Source organism: Drosophila persimilis, unplaced genomic scaffold, assembly GCF_003286085.1.
Source record: "Drosophila persimilis strain 14011-0111.01,24,50 unplaced genomic scaffold, DperRS2 tig00000431-arrow-pilon, whole genome shotgun sequence".
Taxonomy (NCBI): domain Eukaryota; kingdom Metazoa; phylum Arthropoda; class Insecta; order Diptera; family Drosophilidae; genus Drosophila; species Drosophila persimilis.
Genome location: NW_020825312.1, coordinates 3,651,794 through 3,665,656, shown reverse-complemented (window position 1 = coordinate 3,665,656; position 13,863 = coordinate 3,651,794). Strand labels below are relative to the sequence as shown.

Here is a 13,863-nt window from a genome sequence, read left to right as displayed (position 1 = left end):
TACGGCCCCATTGTCATGCGATGCATTACGAGTATTTACCAGCATTAAATATTCGGATTCTAGAATGCAAATGCGGGCAATATTCGAGTGTCATAGAAACATAGAAGCCCAGCACTGAGATCATCCAATAGCGAAATGGAAAACACGAAAAACAACTTTAATTTGGGCTGATTCTCGTAATAAATTAAATGCTTTGTCTGTCTATCTACATATGTATGTATTGTACATTATAAATTATTGAAGGAAAACACTGGGGAAAATTGGGACAATTGTCCTGTTTCGAATTAATTATAATTAATAATTATTAGGGCTGCTCATAGAATATTTAGGGGACATTCATTAAGGTAATATAATGATAATGCCCCTCAAAACATTATTCTTCATCTATACGGGTTGTATTTAATGGATATTTCTTGCTGAAGATGCTAAGATTCAGATGGATGAATTCAGATATCCAACGAGGCATACAGAATATTCAAAAATTTCCTTTTTTTAATCTCTCATAAGATATTCATAGCAACCAGGTCTCATCACGTTGTGGACTGTTGAACTTCAAGACCTTTCCTTTCAAAAAAAAGGTTCCCGCCATTGAATGTTGACTCGGTCTGCTTCGGAACCTCCATCAAAGAGCCCTCTAGGCCTAATTCTTTGTGCAAATGAAATGTTGTTTACAAGAGTTTTCTATTTACATACTCGCACTCCCCTCCTCTCCGCTCCACGCTACTCCTCCTGGTCCTCATTCACGTCCACGTCCACATCCACGTCCACATCCAACTCCCCAAGGAACAGCACTCGGCACACAGGAGAGATATACTGTGTCGCCTGTCCTGCGGCAGGACACACAACTACAAGTACGGGAGTACGGCGCTGGATGCTCGCCAGTGCCATAGAGCGTGACGGCAGAGACCCGCCGAAAAGGGAATGAAAAGGGGAGTGCATTTTCATAGTTTTTCCCACTTTGTTATGCTGATTTTTCACATTTTTCGTTTCCTATCCGTTTTGTCTGCTCTGTCCACTCGGGGGTTTTTTTTTTTGTCCTGTCTCGTTCGTTCCGCTCTCAATTTTTTCCTGGCACTGGATCCAAATAGATGTGGGTCTAGGCTTTCGGACTAGGGACTGTGTTCGTGCCAGGGTTTTTGGATGGGTTGTGATGTGTTATGGTCTGTAGCTGGGTATGGAGCATGTGTGCATTTTAATTGAATTTTTCATTTCGCTCAATGAAAGCAAAAGCCGAATATGCAGCCAGCCAGCCGCAAAAAGTGTCATAATCCCCTCCTGGCCGCTCCTGAAACCAGCGGTCATGGAAAAGCACAACTCACGGACTCGTGGACTCATGGACTCGTGGACTCATGGACTCGTGGAAGCCAGCGGATAGGAGGAGTTCATTGGATTGGTTCTATTACTTGAACACAGATCAGCGTTCCGCCTAATATATTTTGCAAATCACTCCCTAATTGATTTTGAATCGATTTTGAATGACATTTTAGTTCATGTTCGGCTCGTGGCTTTATTTTCCAGCGGTTGGTTGCTCTCGACTTCTGTTTATGCAAATTAAATCAAAATGTGATTTTAATGGGATTTCCAACACGGTAAGCAACGAATGAGGACACGAGATGCTGGTTGCAATGATGGCCAATGGTGTGGCAGTCGAAAAGTTTCGTTTAGTTTGTTCAGTGTGAAACAAATCTGTGGTTCGGAAGTATTGAATCGTTGCAGGAGCGGCCTCTATTTGGTCCAGCGATGGGAGATTGTCCACAGACTCAAATCCATTCCGGAAAACCAAACTTATTTAATTAGTGGAAGGGAAACTCTGAAATCTGGGGCTGCCATCCGCCTCTGCTTGCATGCGATAGGAGGGCTCAAAACATGAACTCTTTTCTAAGGATATAGAAGCAGAGGTTCACACAAGATAAAATACCATAAATTATTTCATAAAATAGCACAAACCGTATAAAATTACAAATATTTGGAAAAAAGGGGTTCTATTTTGTGTTGGTCCTTTATTTTCATGCGACAGTCCATGTACGCACATATGTACATTTTAGCAAATTCAGCATGTTTCATTTTCAAATCTCTGTGGTGTGCTCTCTGTTTACGTAAATGCGATATTTGCCAACAATCAATTTGCATATAAATAATAAATTATGCATACAATCACACATATGTACATATGTGGCATTTTTGCATGGGAATAGCGAACATTATTTAATTTCAAGCTTTTCGTCATACGAGTAGAAGCGATATTTATTAAGGTAATTAAACGGCAAGGGACCATAATTATAATTAAGTATAAACTTAAAGAATCAAGGTCATAAATTGTTATGGTAAAGCGATTATCGTAGCTAAAGTTCTGACTGAGATTACAAATTTCAAATCAATCATTCTATGATCTACTATGGAATATCCGCTTGAAGGGCATTATCCATGAATTACCCGAAGAAAGAACACTTTTAAAGGAATAACTATCTTTCAGGTTATCTTCCAGTCGAGACAAACTTTCTTATGGGTCACTAATGGAATTCGCAAATGTGATCTGCAAATGTCAAAGGTCAATTGACTCGACTTCTGCAGTCAACACCGGCCCGATGTGGATGTGGCTCAACTCCAGGCACATTTGAATAGCGCCGGAGGGAAAAGTAAGTCAGTTACGTTAACGGGAAGCGTAACGAGCAAATAGTCAATATGGCGGCGGCATTGCCAGTCGTGCCAATTTCGTTTGAGCAAACAAACAACACGAGCAGCCACGCCACCCTGTCAGCATGTGTTAACCCGGCCACCACCCTGGTAACCCTGTCAGCCCTGCCCAAACAGTGCTCCACTTGGCTCCCCTCTTCCGCTGGCTACCTGGACGATACGATGCAAAGAGACAAAAGAGCAACAAAGTGCCAGTGAGAGATCTGGCAGGCGGCTGATGGTAAAGCGGACAGGTGGACAGGTACAGGACTGTCGCAGGTGGGACACCTGATTATCGGGGGTTGGACTGGAGGACTGGAGAACAGGAGGACGAGAGGTGGCTCTTTATGAGGCGCAAAATGTCATACATCATGCGACAGTGCCGGCAGGTTGTACCGTGTTTCAGCACGTTCGCTGTCGTCGGGTTCGGAGAAACGTCACCATCATCCATCCACAAGGCGGAACGAGATTGGGTTGGGGTTAGGTCGAGATTGGGTTGCAGCGGAGCGGAGCGGTGGAACGCCAGGCATGCAGAAAACAACGTCAACAGCGCGGATTTGTAACAGAGACGGAACTGCTAACGCCTGATACGAAAAACGAGTGCTCTTTGATAGGGGTTCTCCGCATCATCATTCTATCCCATCCCATAATCCACATCCACTTCTCCCTCCTCATCATTATCATCATCTTCATGTTGTGCTGGAACGAAGTGAACTGCTGGCTGTTGGCCTGGGATGGGGACAGGGACAGGGACAGCGACAAGGAGAGAAGTACCTTCTCGAGATAGGCATTCGCGCCGAGCTAAGTGGCACACGAAGCGCTAAACTATTAAGCACATGCTGCCACACTGCCACAAGGAGCCGTTGCCATTGCCGTTGCACGACAGTCCCTAGATCCCCACTTTCTGCCAGTCATGATTGCTGGGGTAAATGATACACGAGGGGGAGCCCGAGCCCGTGCCCGAGCTCGCCCAGGAAGTGCTCTCCTCTGTTCGTCTGGCTCTAGATAAATCATGCACACAATCCTGTTGTCCGGGGCTGTGGGCTACGCCCCAGGTCTGTCTCAGGTCTGTGAGATTACGACATACATTTTGGGCCGCCAGCACGTTCGGATATTTCATTTTGTCAAAGCGAGCACCTTCTCCCTTCGAGAGTTGTGCAAGTGACAGATTATTGGGTACAAATGGAAGATGATGTGTATGGGCTTCCCTTTGCAATCCAATGGCTAAAGTTCTGAATACAAAAAGTAATTAAATCAATTAAAAACAGCCCAGAATGCAGTGTTCTACAGAGATTTCAAATCGAAAAGGAAGTCCATAAATTTCTACGAAATTGATTAATTATCCTGAAAATTTTCTGTGGGCGTAATATCGCACAGCACGTGTCCTTCGCATTAGCTCTGTGAAAAGAGGATGATGGCTGACTGGTGGCTGCTAAACTCGAATGTTTAAGCCATCACAAGAAGCCAAATTAGTAACATACACTACTACCTCCTCTCTCTCATGCACTGCCTCTGGATGAATAACTTTTGAAAGGCCCTGTGTGCAGGGGAGGAAGGCAGTGGGAGGGATGGGCGCCGTAATTAGAATAATTTTGCGCTGCGTTGCGCTTGGCAGCATTGCAAATGCAGCGCCATCTGTCGGAAGGTGGCTGCCAGGAGGCCCAGGACACAAAACAAACATCGCACGAGTGTGGGGTGTGTGGGGGCCACGTGGCACATGGACCTGGTCTGCACTGCCGTGCATGACAAGCAGGTGCCAAGAGGAAAGGTCACCGAACCCAGCTGAGGAGGAGAGACTGTGTGTGTGCGAGCGTGAGGGGGAGGGGCGGCAGTGTCACGGCGTAATCATGGTAAAAGCAGGGCGCAAACACACACACACAAACACTCCCGGACGGACACATAGGACACACGGAGAGCAGAGGCTTGGCTTTAAATTACAAAAATTTAATTAATTTCGCAGAGATTTTTCATTGGTCGCCGACGCGCACTTGACTTTGTGCCTTCGGATTTGCTCCTTTGCCGCTTGCTCTTTCCTCTGCCACTTTCCACTAATTTCCCCATCATCTGCGGTTGACTCGTTTTTATTGGAATCAGGCACAAGCCAGCCCTGAGCCTGCCGTATGTGCAGCTTCGCGGGGCTCCATTTTATTTTAATTAATTCCAATGGGCGTGTGGCAGCTGCGTCTGTCACTCGCTGGAGTCGAGGTGGCTGGAGTCGAGGAGTAGCCGAAATGATTATGAGTAATTAGTTTTAATGCGCTCCCAGCCGTCCTGGCTGTCCTGGCAACAGCCGGCTTTCTCTGTCCCTACCACACCTGAAGGCTGTCACGCCAGTGCCAGGTTCGAGGACTCGCCCTCTGGGCCCCCATTTGCCAGGTAAGCTCTGGCGTCCTTGCCAACAGCCACCTGTGCTGTTTCCTGGTACTATTTATGTTACTTTGCTACGAGCTTAATATTGCATTTATAAATCAGAGTGCCATATTTTCCTTTTGTGGCCAGCCATATAGGCTATTTTACTAATGACTAAATCCCCCTTTTCTTCGTCCTTTGATGGTGCATTTTCCATATAGACAGGGGATTATTGCCAAAAAGCTACAAATTGATGCTCGCCCGAATAGTAAATGAAGAAATTTCCAATTTCGACTGGTGTTTCCCGTCCAGACAGCCTTGCTGGCCGAACAGATGGGCACTGCTTGGCCCAGAGGGGGGCTTTCACCTGACCTATGACTATATGAGGTTACAGTTCTTCTACTAGTTATGCAATAGATTTGAAATCTTCTATTTGGAAATGCACTGCCATGAAAACTACTGACTAATATTAGATTGGAGAAGGAAGAAAATGGCAGGTGCATTTCGGTTATGCAGAAATGCATCTTTACAGCTGCATGATTTTGTATCAAATAGATCAATTTATTGTGTACTTTCTTGTAAGATGATTGACTCTGTGTGTGCGTGTGTGAGAGGCCAACCACCAACAGCTTTGAAATGAATCAAATGCAACGGACATCTGCTTGGCTCTTGGCGCATTTGCTTGATTAAATGGGCTTATAATATTCTCATAGCTGTGATTGCTTTAATATGCATCAAAGGACTACAAAATATATGATTAAATACATATATCAGCAGGATAGGATAAATCACTAAAGAGGGTTTGCGACATTACCAAATAAAATTGTACTTCACATAAACACAAGCAATTTTTAAATTTTCAGAAAAATGTAATAACAATTGTTGGTACAAGCTGTTGATATTCTTTTTGTTTGGTTTGGCAGCAAATAAATGGCACAAGAAATAATTAACATTTCACTGATTGAACCTACAAAAAAAACCCATTGCATCAATGAATAAATGATTAAAAACTTAAATTTGAGAACGAAAAACTGACAGCTGTGGATGCAAAAGTCCAGGAAAATTGCATCGAAGCTTCAGATTTGATTAAATTTAAGCAGTTCCGATCCAGCACGAAGGCTTACCGGCCAAAAGCCAAAAACAAAGTCATAAATCAAATCCAATCATAAACGGGATTGGTGTCCCTTGTTTTCCTTTTGATCGCTTTCGCAAATAGAAAAGTGTCAACAAAATATTTACAGGGATTAAAGAAGCTTCCGTGGAACATGGGAAAAAACCTCACACGAATATGCTGGAGGATGCTGGAGGACGGGTTGCAGTCAAATCAAAGCAGGAGAATCAGGAGCATCGGAGGTAGGTGGAGTGTGCAGCAAGCCAATGTGGAACGCTTATAAGCATGCAGGAAAAATGGAAAAATTGCGGAAACAGAGACCGAAAGTCGGAGATGGGTGGAGGTGGTGGGGGGTGGGGGAGAACTTTTCTGGAACGAGCACAATACAAAATTTAATGGAGCGCAAATTTTGATTGTTTTACTTTGAGGATGGAAGTTGTTTCGTTTCCCTTCGTTTTTGTTTCGTTCTCGTTCTCGTTTTTCTTTCCATTCTGTTTGCTCTTCGCTATTTATTTATTTCGCAGCGCTTTGAATTCGCTTTCCCGCATTTTATGCATATTTCAGATCCAAATATTTTCCCCCGCTATTTGCTTTGACTGGTCCCCATGAGTATTTGTTTAGCTGCGGGCTCTCATCTACTCTAAATTCATCTACTACGAGTGTGAGTACGAGTATTCATTCGGTATTCACAGAGCCTGGACCTGACGGTGCTGCCCCCAGGTGCTTTTTGTTTCTGAGTGGATAGGGAACGTCCATTGAAAAGGCAACGGAAAAAAAGTTGTTGTCAATGTAATTTGATTCCCTTTCCACTATGATTGCGTATACGCTCCGTTGGGCAGAAAGCAGATTGTAATTAGACTTCCCCTTGTCCACTGTCCCTCTTGTGTGGAAGACAATCAGCCGAGTATTCAGGGCATAAGAAAGCACAGACCTGTGGCCCGATTCTCGCGCCAAGAGGGCGCCATGTCATTTGCTGACTATACAGATGGTAAATATCATACGTTTACACTCACTTGAGAGAGTTTTTTGTAGGTGAAAAGATTTGAAACAATGACAACCTCCCATGGACTTAGCACTCACGACTCTACAGATCAACTAGTATTCTCAGTGTTTGGATTTTAGCTCGATTTTCGGTTGATAAAAATGGATGGGTCTAACGATTTGAGAGGAGCAGAGGAGGACATGAGCTCTAATTTAAATTCCTCCGATTTCTGTGCTTCGTGTGTAATTGCCCCGGCGGAATCCTTTAAACCGCACATCAATCACCCCATAGTTGGGCTGGATGGACTGCTCCAGGGTCTGACTCAGATGAAGAAACTAGACCTTATGACCTTTCCAACCATGGATGACGATGTCCCAACGAAGATGGACAAGTCGCTGCTGAAACTGCTAAATGGTTGTAGTCTTGGGATCATCGATGCAACCATTGAAAATCCGTACATACTGCCAGATGTGGAAGTATCGTGGATTCGCCCAAGATGTGAAAATGTTCAGAAAACTAGTTACGGAAAAATCTTCGATGGACTCCTTGGAACTAGATTGGCGGCCTCTTGCTCGCCATTCGCTGCGTCTCTTAATGCAAAGATCTGCCTTTCGACCAGAGTTTTCACATTTATAAAGCAGTTTTCAAATGGTTAGTGGGTCTTACGTCTTCTCAGATGAACTATATCTTTTGCTTTTAGTGAGGAAATGCTGCATAGCCGATTCCAATCAAGAGATTCCGGCCATCATGAATGGAGCGGAAGATATCTTCAGCAAAATGGTAGAGATCGATCCTCCAGCTGAGAACCAGAATAATTCTCTAAAATTTAAAGTTTTCTTGGAAATGTTATTCGCTCGAAATTTCCTGAGACTTAAGCAGGACAGTGCGGATCCAAAGGACATTCAGGTCGCAGATCGCCGACTTTTGAACAAGCCCTTCGTTCAGCTTCGCCTTTTCAAAGATATGACTGCATGGAAAGAAAATGGTATGAACGGTGTAATCCTGTTGATCCTGCTGTTTTTTCATTAGTTGCCTCATTCCCAGACTGGCCACACATCGAGATATGGAAGAAGCAAGGTATGCCAATATACTACATTCTCCTTTGCGACAAGATAACAAACGAACTGATCGTTCAAATACGACTAGCTGGAGATTGGCAAGTCGCCTCCACCGCCAGCAATAAAAGCTGGACACATTTCAATTATGCGGTCTCTCCGGGGGGTATTCTCGAGCGACTGGGCTGCACTTTCTCCAACGCGCGCACTGCCCAAGAGTTCGTGGATGTGACCCAGACTTGTGTGGCCAAGCGTCACTGGTGATGATAGATAGATGATAATGTTTAGTTAGTTAAAATTGGTGTTTATTTTTGTGGAGTTCAGTTTAGGCTTCATTATCCAAATACTAAATCAAAATTTGAATTGATTTCTGATATTGTGCATAGAGTAATTAAATTTTTTGTCAAGTCTCCAAAGGATAGTTTCTCTTGCATTACTACTGATTATCCCGATTATCCTCCCCCGTGGCTGTTGGCAACCGATTGTCGCTTGGCGTTGTTACAACAACTTCATCGATCCAACAAACCAACAAGCCACCAGGCACCAGCCACCAGCCACTCGGCGGTGGCCAGCACAAATATTAAGCGTCGATTTCATAGAGTCAGCCGCCAGAGTAGATGACGCCATGGAATCCGACAAGTTGAACGAGCTTAACAGGCAAATTAATGAGATCAAGAAGAGGATTTTACTGGCCGGTGAGTGGGTGTTCCATGCTTTCACGACTCGCAACTCGATTGCCTCCCGCTTTCAGAGGGCCAGAAGACGGCCAATGCGGCCGAGTGGCAGAAGCAGAATCGCATCAACTGCGACACCATCGGCACTCTGAAGAAGGACCTCAAGGAGCTGACGGTGAAGGCCAGTCGACTGCGAAATCCCCTGCAGCGGCCCATGGTCATCAAGGAGTCCAGCAGTGAGCCGAGGCGAGCCCAGAGCTGCACACCCACACTGATTGTAGGCAAGGCCATGTACCCGGTGGGGGCAAAAAACGCCGACGATGCCATCTTTCTGACCGACCTCAAGATCACCGAGAACCGCAAGCAGATGGACCTCCTGCGGCATCGTTTCAAGTCGCGCCAACAGCACTTCAGCAAGCTGGTGGAGAAGTATCGCGAGCTGCTGGCCAACAAGGAGGCCCAGAACCAGAATCTGGGCGAGAAGCCACCCGAAACACTGGAGGAGGATGCCAATCGCAAGGTGAGAGATTGCTGGATGGGCCCCAGAAGCAGTAAGTAGTAACCTGTGGGGAATTACAGCTCGTCTGCCAGCTGGAGAACGAGATACATCGCACCAATGTGCAGTGGATGGAGGCGGAGCACATCCGCAAGAAGTACCGCTCCATAGAGGCTTCTCTGATGAACGATGCGGAGCGCTTCGAGCGCAGTCTGCGGGAGTTGGAGGCCTCGCTGAGCGACCAGAAGGCGGAGATCGAGCGGCTCCAGCAAGTGCACAACGAGGCCCTTGAGATGCGGGACGCGGCCAAGGTGGTTCTTACGCGGCAGGAGCAGCAGGCCAATCTCTCTCAGAAGACCCGTGAGCGCCAGGCCCTGGACTTCCGCAAGCAGGTGGAGGCGCGCAAGCTGGAGCTCGAGAGGATCGGGCGCAAGCTGTTCGCCGAAACCAAGACTCTTGTGCACCAGGACAGTGTGGGCTCCACGTCCGGCGATCCGCTTGCGGCCAAGACCGAGAACGGGGACGAGGAGCCAGCCTCCCAGCTGGAGAGTGTGACCAGCGACATGGAGTCGCTGTTCAAGCAGCTCATGGAGGCATCTGGAGCCACATCGCCCCTCGAGGTCTTCGAGCGGTTTAGCGCCCAGAAGGAGTCCGCCGCCCGCCTTAACTATCTGCGCAAGGCGGCCGAGGCCGAGAAGGCCAATCTGGAGTCGGATCGGGAGGCTCTAACCAGCGAGCTAGAAGCCTCCAAGTTCTCGGACGTTAAGGAGAGCGAAGTGTAGGTGGAATTGGGAATATAGAAGAATACATTCACCAATCCCTTGTCCATAGGAACCAGGAGATCATCGAGCAGATCAAGAATAGTATTGCCGCAAAAGAACAGGATCGCAAGCTGGATACCGACGCGGCCGACAAGTCCATGGGGGTGCTGAAGTACCTCAAGGAGCGGATCTGCGAGATGATCTTCAAGGTGCAGGAGGTGGACGAGAGCAACATCGAGCTGCCCGGCCGCAGGCTCCACTTGAGCGTCGCAGAGCTTCCCAACTTCCTCACCCACACCGCCCAGGATGAGGAACTGATTGAGGTACACCGAGAGGCGAGTAGCTCTTGAGCGAAATGTTCAACAGTATCCTCTTCCTCCTCTTAGATACTAAAACTGAAGATCAAACGCTGCCAGGAGCTGAGCAAGTCGGAGGATGTGCCGCCCTTCGAGATGCCCAAGCTGGACATTGGTGAGCAGGAGGAGGAGGAGGAGCTGTACACGACCGAGCCACCAAAGTCCCCATCGGCACCCGAGGGCGAGAAGCCCCAGCCAATGCCCCTTTGCTACTACAATCTTTTTGCCGGTCGCGCCCAACGAGCCGCCGGCACGTCCTCTTCCTCACCAGAGCAGGCTCCCGCTGCGGGTAAGATCTTTGATTTTTGTTTGCTTTTAATTTGTTGGAATCTTTTTGTCCGACAGTTGCCACCACTGACGACGACACCGAAGTGCCCTCCCGGAACTTCCTCAAGCGTCAGTCGGTGCTCATCGTGGACTCGAAGTCCCGCCGGAAACCGTTTAGACCCACGCCAGGCGGAAGACGCAAGTAACTTAAGAATACGATTAAGATTAAGAGTAATATAAGAGAATCATCTGCCAGTTTTAGAAATAATTTTTGAGTAAAAGGTTTAATTTGTATAATCTATTCGTTTGGATATGCCAATTATTAAACCACGATCTCTGGAAGTTCTGAAAGTGGAACCATCGGATATGCGATGAAGTGAGTGTCTATTCAGGGATAAAATTGCAAACCCAAACTGCGAAGAGTGAAAGCTAGATACATCGCCCAGGGACGATTTAATATCTCCTAGATGAATGCTGCCGTTGCCGGCTCCAGTCAAATGACATAACAAATAGCCATCCTCGGAGGATGCATCTACTACTAGCAGGATGCCGTCAACGACAACGAAACGAGTAAACAGAATTTACTGCCCTGAGGCGGAGGACAGCAAATGAAGTGCAAAACGGAACAAAGTGCGGACCGCGGCTGTTGCAAGAGAAATAACCTTTCAAAAATTGTTTACACCAGTGGCAATAGGGCCAGGAGGGAAGAAGGAGCCGGCAGGATGGATGTCCTGGCTTTTCTAGTTAGCAACAATAAAGTGCACCAGCTGACGATGAACAGCCAGAGCCCAGAGCCCAGAACCCAGAGCTAGAGACAGAACCATAGCTGGCAAGGATGCGACAGAGACAAGGCAGCTGTAAACTTCAGTGGCGATGTGCAAACAAAGATGCCCGATGATCCATTGCCATGGCCATGGCCCGTTTGCCGGAAGTGGAGACAGAGACGGCAAGGACATGAACGAGGACGATGACGGAGGCGGGGATCTGTGTTGTGTGTGGTGTGTGTCAACTAAATGTCAACAACGACGACATGAACCACAGCAGACGCATACAAACAACTCGGCAGTGCCACGGAAGATGAGGATGAAAATGAGGACTCTGAAGAGAATGGTACTCCGAATGGTCCACTGAAAGTTCCTCCGGTCGCAAGAAGTCTGAGGTTGAGGCAAGAAAAACAAAAGCAGAGCCGCACGCCTGAGGGCGAGAAAGCATAGGAGGAGAGTGCTGGTTGTGGTAGTGGCATTGGCCATGGCTCTGGCTCTGGCCCTGGTTCTGGCTTCAACTGCAATGAATGAGGCCGACCAAGTCGAGGGCATTGGTTGCACTGCCAGCCGAAGAAGTGCTCTCTGCATTGGAATGCCGCGTCCTGCGGTTGATCCGGCATTGAATGCCTGGCCCCGGCACTCACCACCAAGCGGCTCCATTCACGGCTCTCTGCTCTTTGTCCGTCACTGTCAGCGAACGCACTGGATGGACAATGGGACTATTCCAACGGTTAAATGAATGTTTACGAATCATTCTTTTAAATGGGAAATGAGGGAACAGCAGAAGCCAAGCGATTTCTATGGAAATTTATTAAAAATAGTATGAGTATGGGATTGATGAGGTTCAACTAGGAATGGGACTGAGAATAGCGTTTACACCTTAAATATGTGCATCTGGGAATGACTTTTTGGGGAACTTCCGCTTTCCTACTTGTCCTATTTTTGTGTTGTGCGCCGTATGCAATTCACATAAGCTGGAGCTATATTTGATGTTATTCCATAATTAAAAAGCATTTTCAAAGATAATGTGCATCAGAAGTACAGACTAACCACAGCGCGTCTCTCTCTCTCTCTCTCACTAAAAAAACACGAGTATCATTCATTCATCAGCTTAAAGCAGTCAACCGCCGTCTCTCACCCTCTACGAGTATTAGTTATGGCAACATATATATTGAGTACTGGCTAATACCATCCCTTGCCCTCCTAACCTTGGCTCTGTGGTTGCCTGTTGTTTCTGTTTTTCCCGAGGAGCCCTTTTCGCGTGTGTCTGTTTTCCATTTCCACTCGCTATATCGATGTAAGCCAAAAAGTGCTCTTAAGCCATTTCTAAACTCTAATCCGAGTAATCCCCTCCCCACCAAACACCGCAAGCCCTGAGGGGAAAGGAATCCTCTAATTAAAGGTAAGTGATGGCAGAACCGAAACGGCTTACTGCCGCCAGTCGGCTCCTCTATTGTGTACTCGTACTCGTAATTGGATAGTCACGGGCCGGGCCTTATTCCGCCATTAATTCTTGCCGGGTCCCCACTCACACTCCCGGGGGCTGTGGTTCCGGCCACACCCACTTTTAAGGCAATTAAGCGGTTCAATCTCGCATCAGCCGTAAATCAAACGCCCATCGATTCGCAAGACGCAACTAATTTTAAGCCCATTGACTAAAGAGAGGCGGGGCTTGGTGTGGCGTGTCGTGGCATGGTGCGGTGTGGCGCCTGGCAACCGCAAAACAATAAATTTGAATTTCTGCTGCCGCCGATGAAAAACTTTTTAACTGTGCATCAACCACACAGCGACAACCGAAAGGACATCAGTGTGTGTGTGTGTGTGTGAGTGTGTTCGAGTGTGTGTGTGACAGTCTCGCAAATAAATGAACGGAAACGGAAACGGTATGCGGGGACCAGCCGAGAGTCTCGCTGGGGTATGCGCGGGCTCAGCGAATGATAAATAACGTAATTTCTTTACAACTTTTCATTCAAATTTTCGCAACTTTCGACCGAGCCAGCGCCCGCCCTCAGAGTACCCCTCGTGTTTGCCGGCTTGTTGTTGAGTAAAATAAATTGCGATTCCGTGTAATAAAAGTCAATCATCATAATTCAATGACTCGACGCATTGTTGTGCTCCCTCCGGTGGGGTACAATGCCCCGTGCTCTGTGCTCCCCCTGCCTGCAGCCATCTCCAGGACCGTTTTGCTGCTCTTTGGTCTGGTCTTGAATTTAGACCTCAGCATTTGCTGGATATCTGGCGTTGGCATGGGTGTGGAATATTTGAATTATTCTTTGATTAATTTGAGTTTTGCCTACGGACGATCCCCAGCAGGTTTCAAGCTTATTCAAGTGTACAAACAGCAGACATCTGAGGAAAGGGAGGGACATATATCC

At 47.0% G+C, this 13,863-nt stretch overlaps 3 protein-coding genes across 4 annotated transcripts in view; 2 read left to right on the top strand and 1 right to left on the bottom strand.

Moving 5' to 3' along the window:
- Window positions 1-13,863, bottom strand: part of LOC6595936 — an 81,528-nt gene that overhangs the window by 18,194 nt on the left and 49,471 nt on the right. The window lies entirely within an intron of this gene.
- LOC6595939 lies at window positions 7,264-8,577 on the top strand. 2 transcript variants are annotated; one of them, XM_026989760.1, is made up of 4 exons: window positions 7,264-7,766; window positions 7,816-8,100; window positions 8,160-8,192; window positions 8,262-8,577. In XM_026989760.1, exons 1-4 carry the CDS (start codon window positions 7,277-7,279, stop codon window positions 8,432-8,434), a joined length of 981 nt encoding a protein of 326 aa, XP_026845561.1. In that variant the 5' UTR covers window positions 7,264-7,276; the 3' UTR covers window positions 8,435-8,577. The 2 variants fall into 2 exon arrangements, with proteins under 2 accessions (XP_026845561.1, XP_026845560.1); XM_026989759.1 differs by having other exon boundaries at window positions 8,160-8,577.
- Window positions 8,796-10,930, top strand: LOC6595940. The gene is made up of 6 exons (XM_002020954.1): window positions 8,796-8,865; window positions 8,922-9,364; window positions 9,424-10,118; window positions 10,172-10,424; window positions 10,488-10,746; window positions 10,803-10,930. Exons 1-6 carry the CDS (start codon window positions 8,796-8,798, stop codon window positions 10,928-10,930), a joined length of 1,848 nt encoding a protein of 615 aa, XP_002020990.1.

Coding starts and splice junctions, on each gene's coding strand:
- LOC6595939 (XM_026989759.1), top strand. CDS start 7,277: ATGGATGGGTCTAACGATTTGAGAGGAGCAGAGGAGGACATGAGCTCT. Junction 7,767..7,815: donor TATAAAGCAGTTTTCAAATG/GTTAGTGGGTCT, acceptor TTTTGCTTTTAG/TGAGGAAATGCTGCATAGCC. Junction 8,101..8,159: donor GACTGCATGGAAAGAAAATG/GTATGAACGGTG, acceptor CCTCATTCCCAG/ACTGGCCACACATCGAGATA.
- LOC6595940 (XM_002020954.1), top strand. CDS start 8,796: ATGGAATCCGACAAGTTGAACGAGCTTAACAGGCAAATTAATGAGATC. Junction 9,365..9,423: donor AGGAGGATGCCAATCGCAAG/GTGAGAGATTGC, acceptor GGGGAATTACAG/CTCGTCTGCCAGCTGGAGAA. Junction 10,119..10,171: donor GACGTTAAGGAGAGCGAAGT/GTAGGTGGAATT, acceptor CCTTGTCCATAG/GAACCAGGAGATCATCGAGC.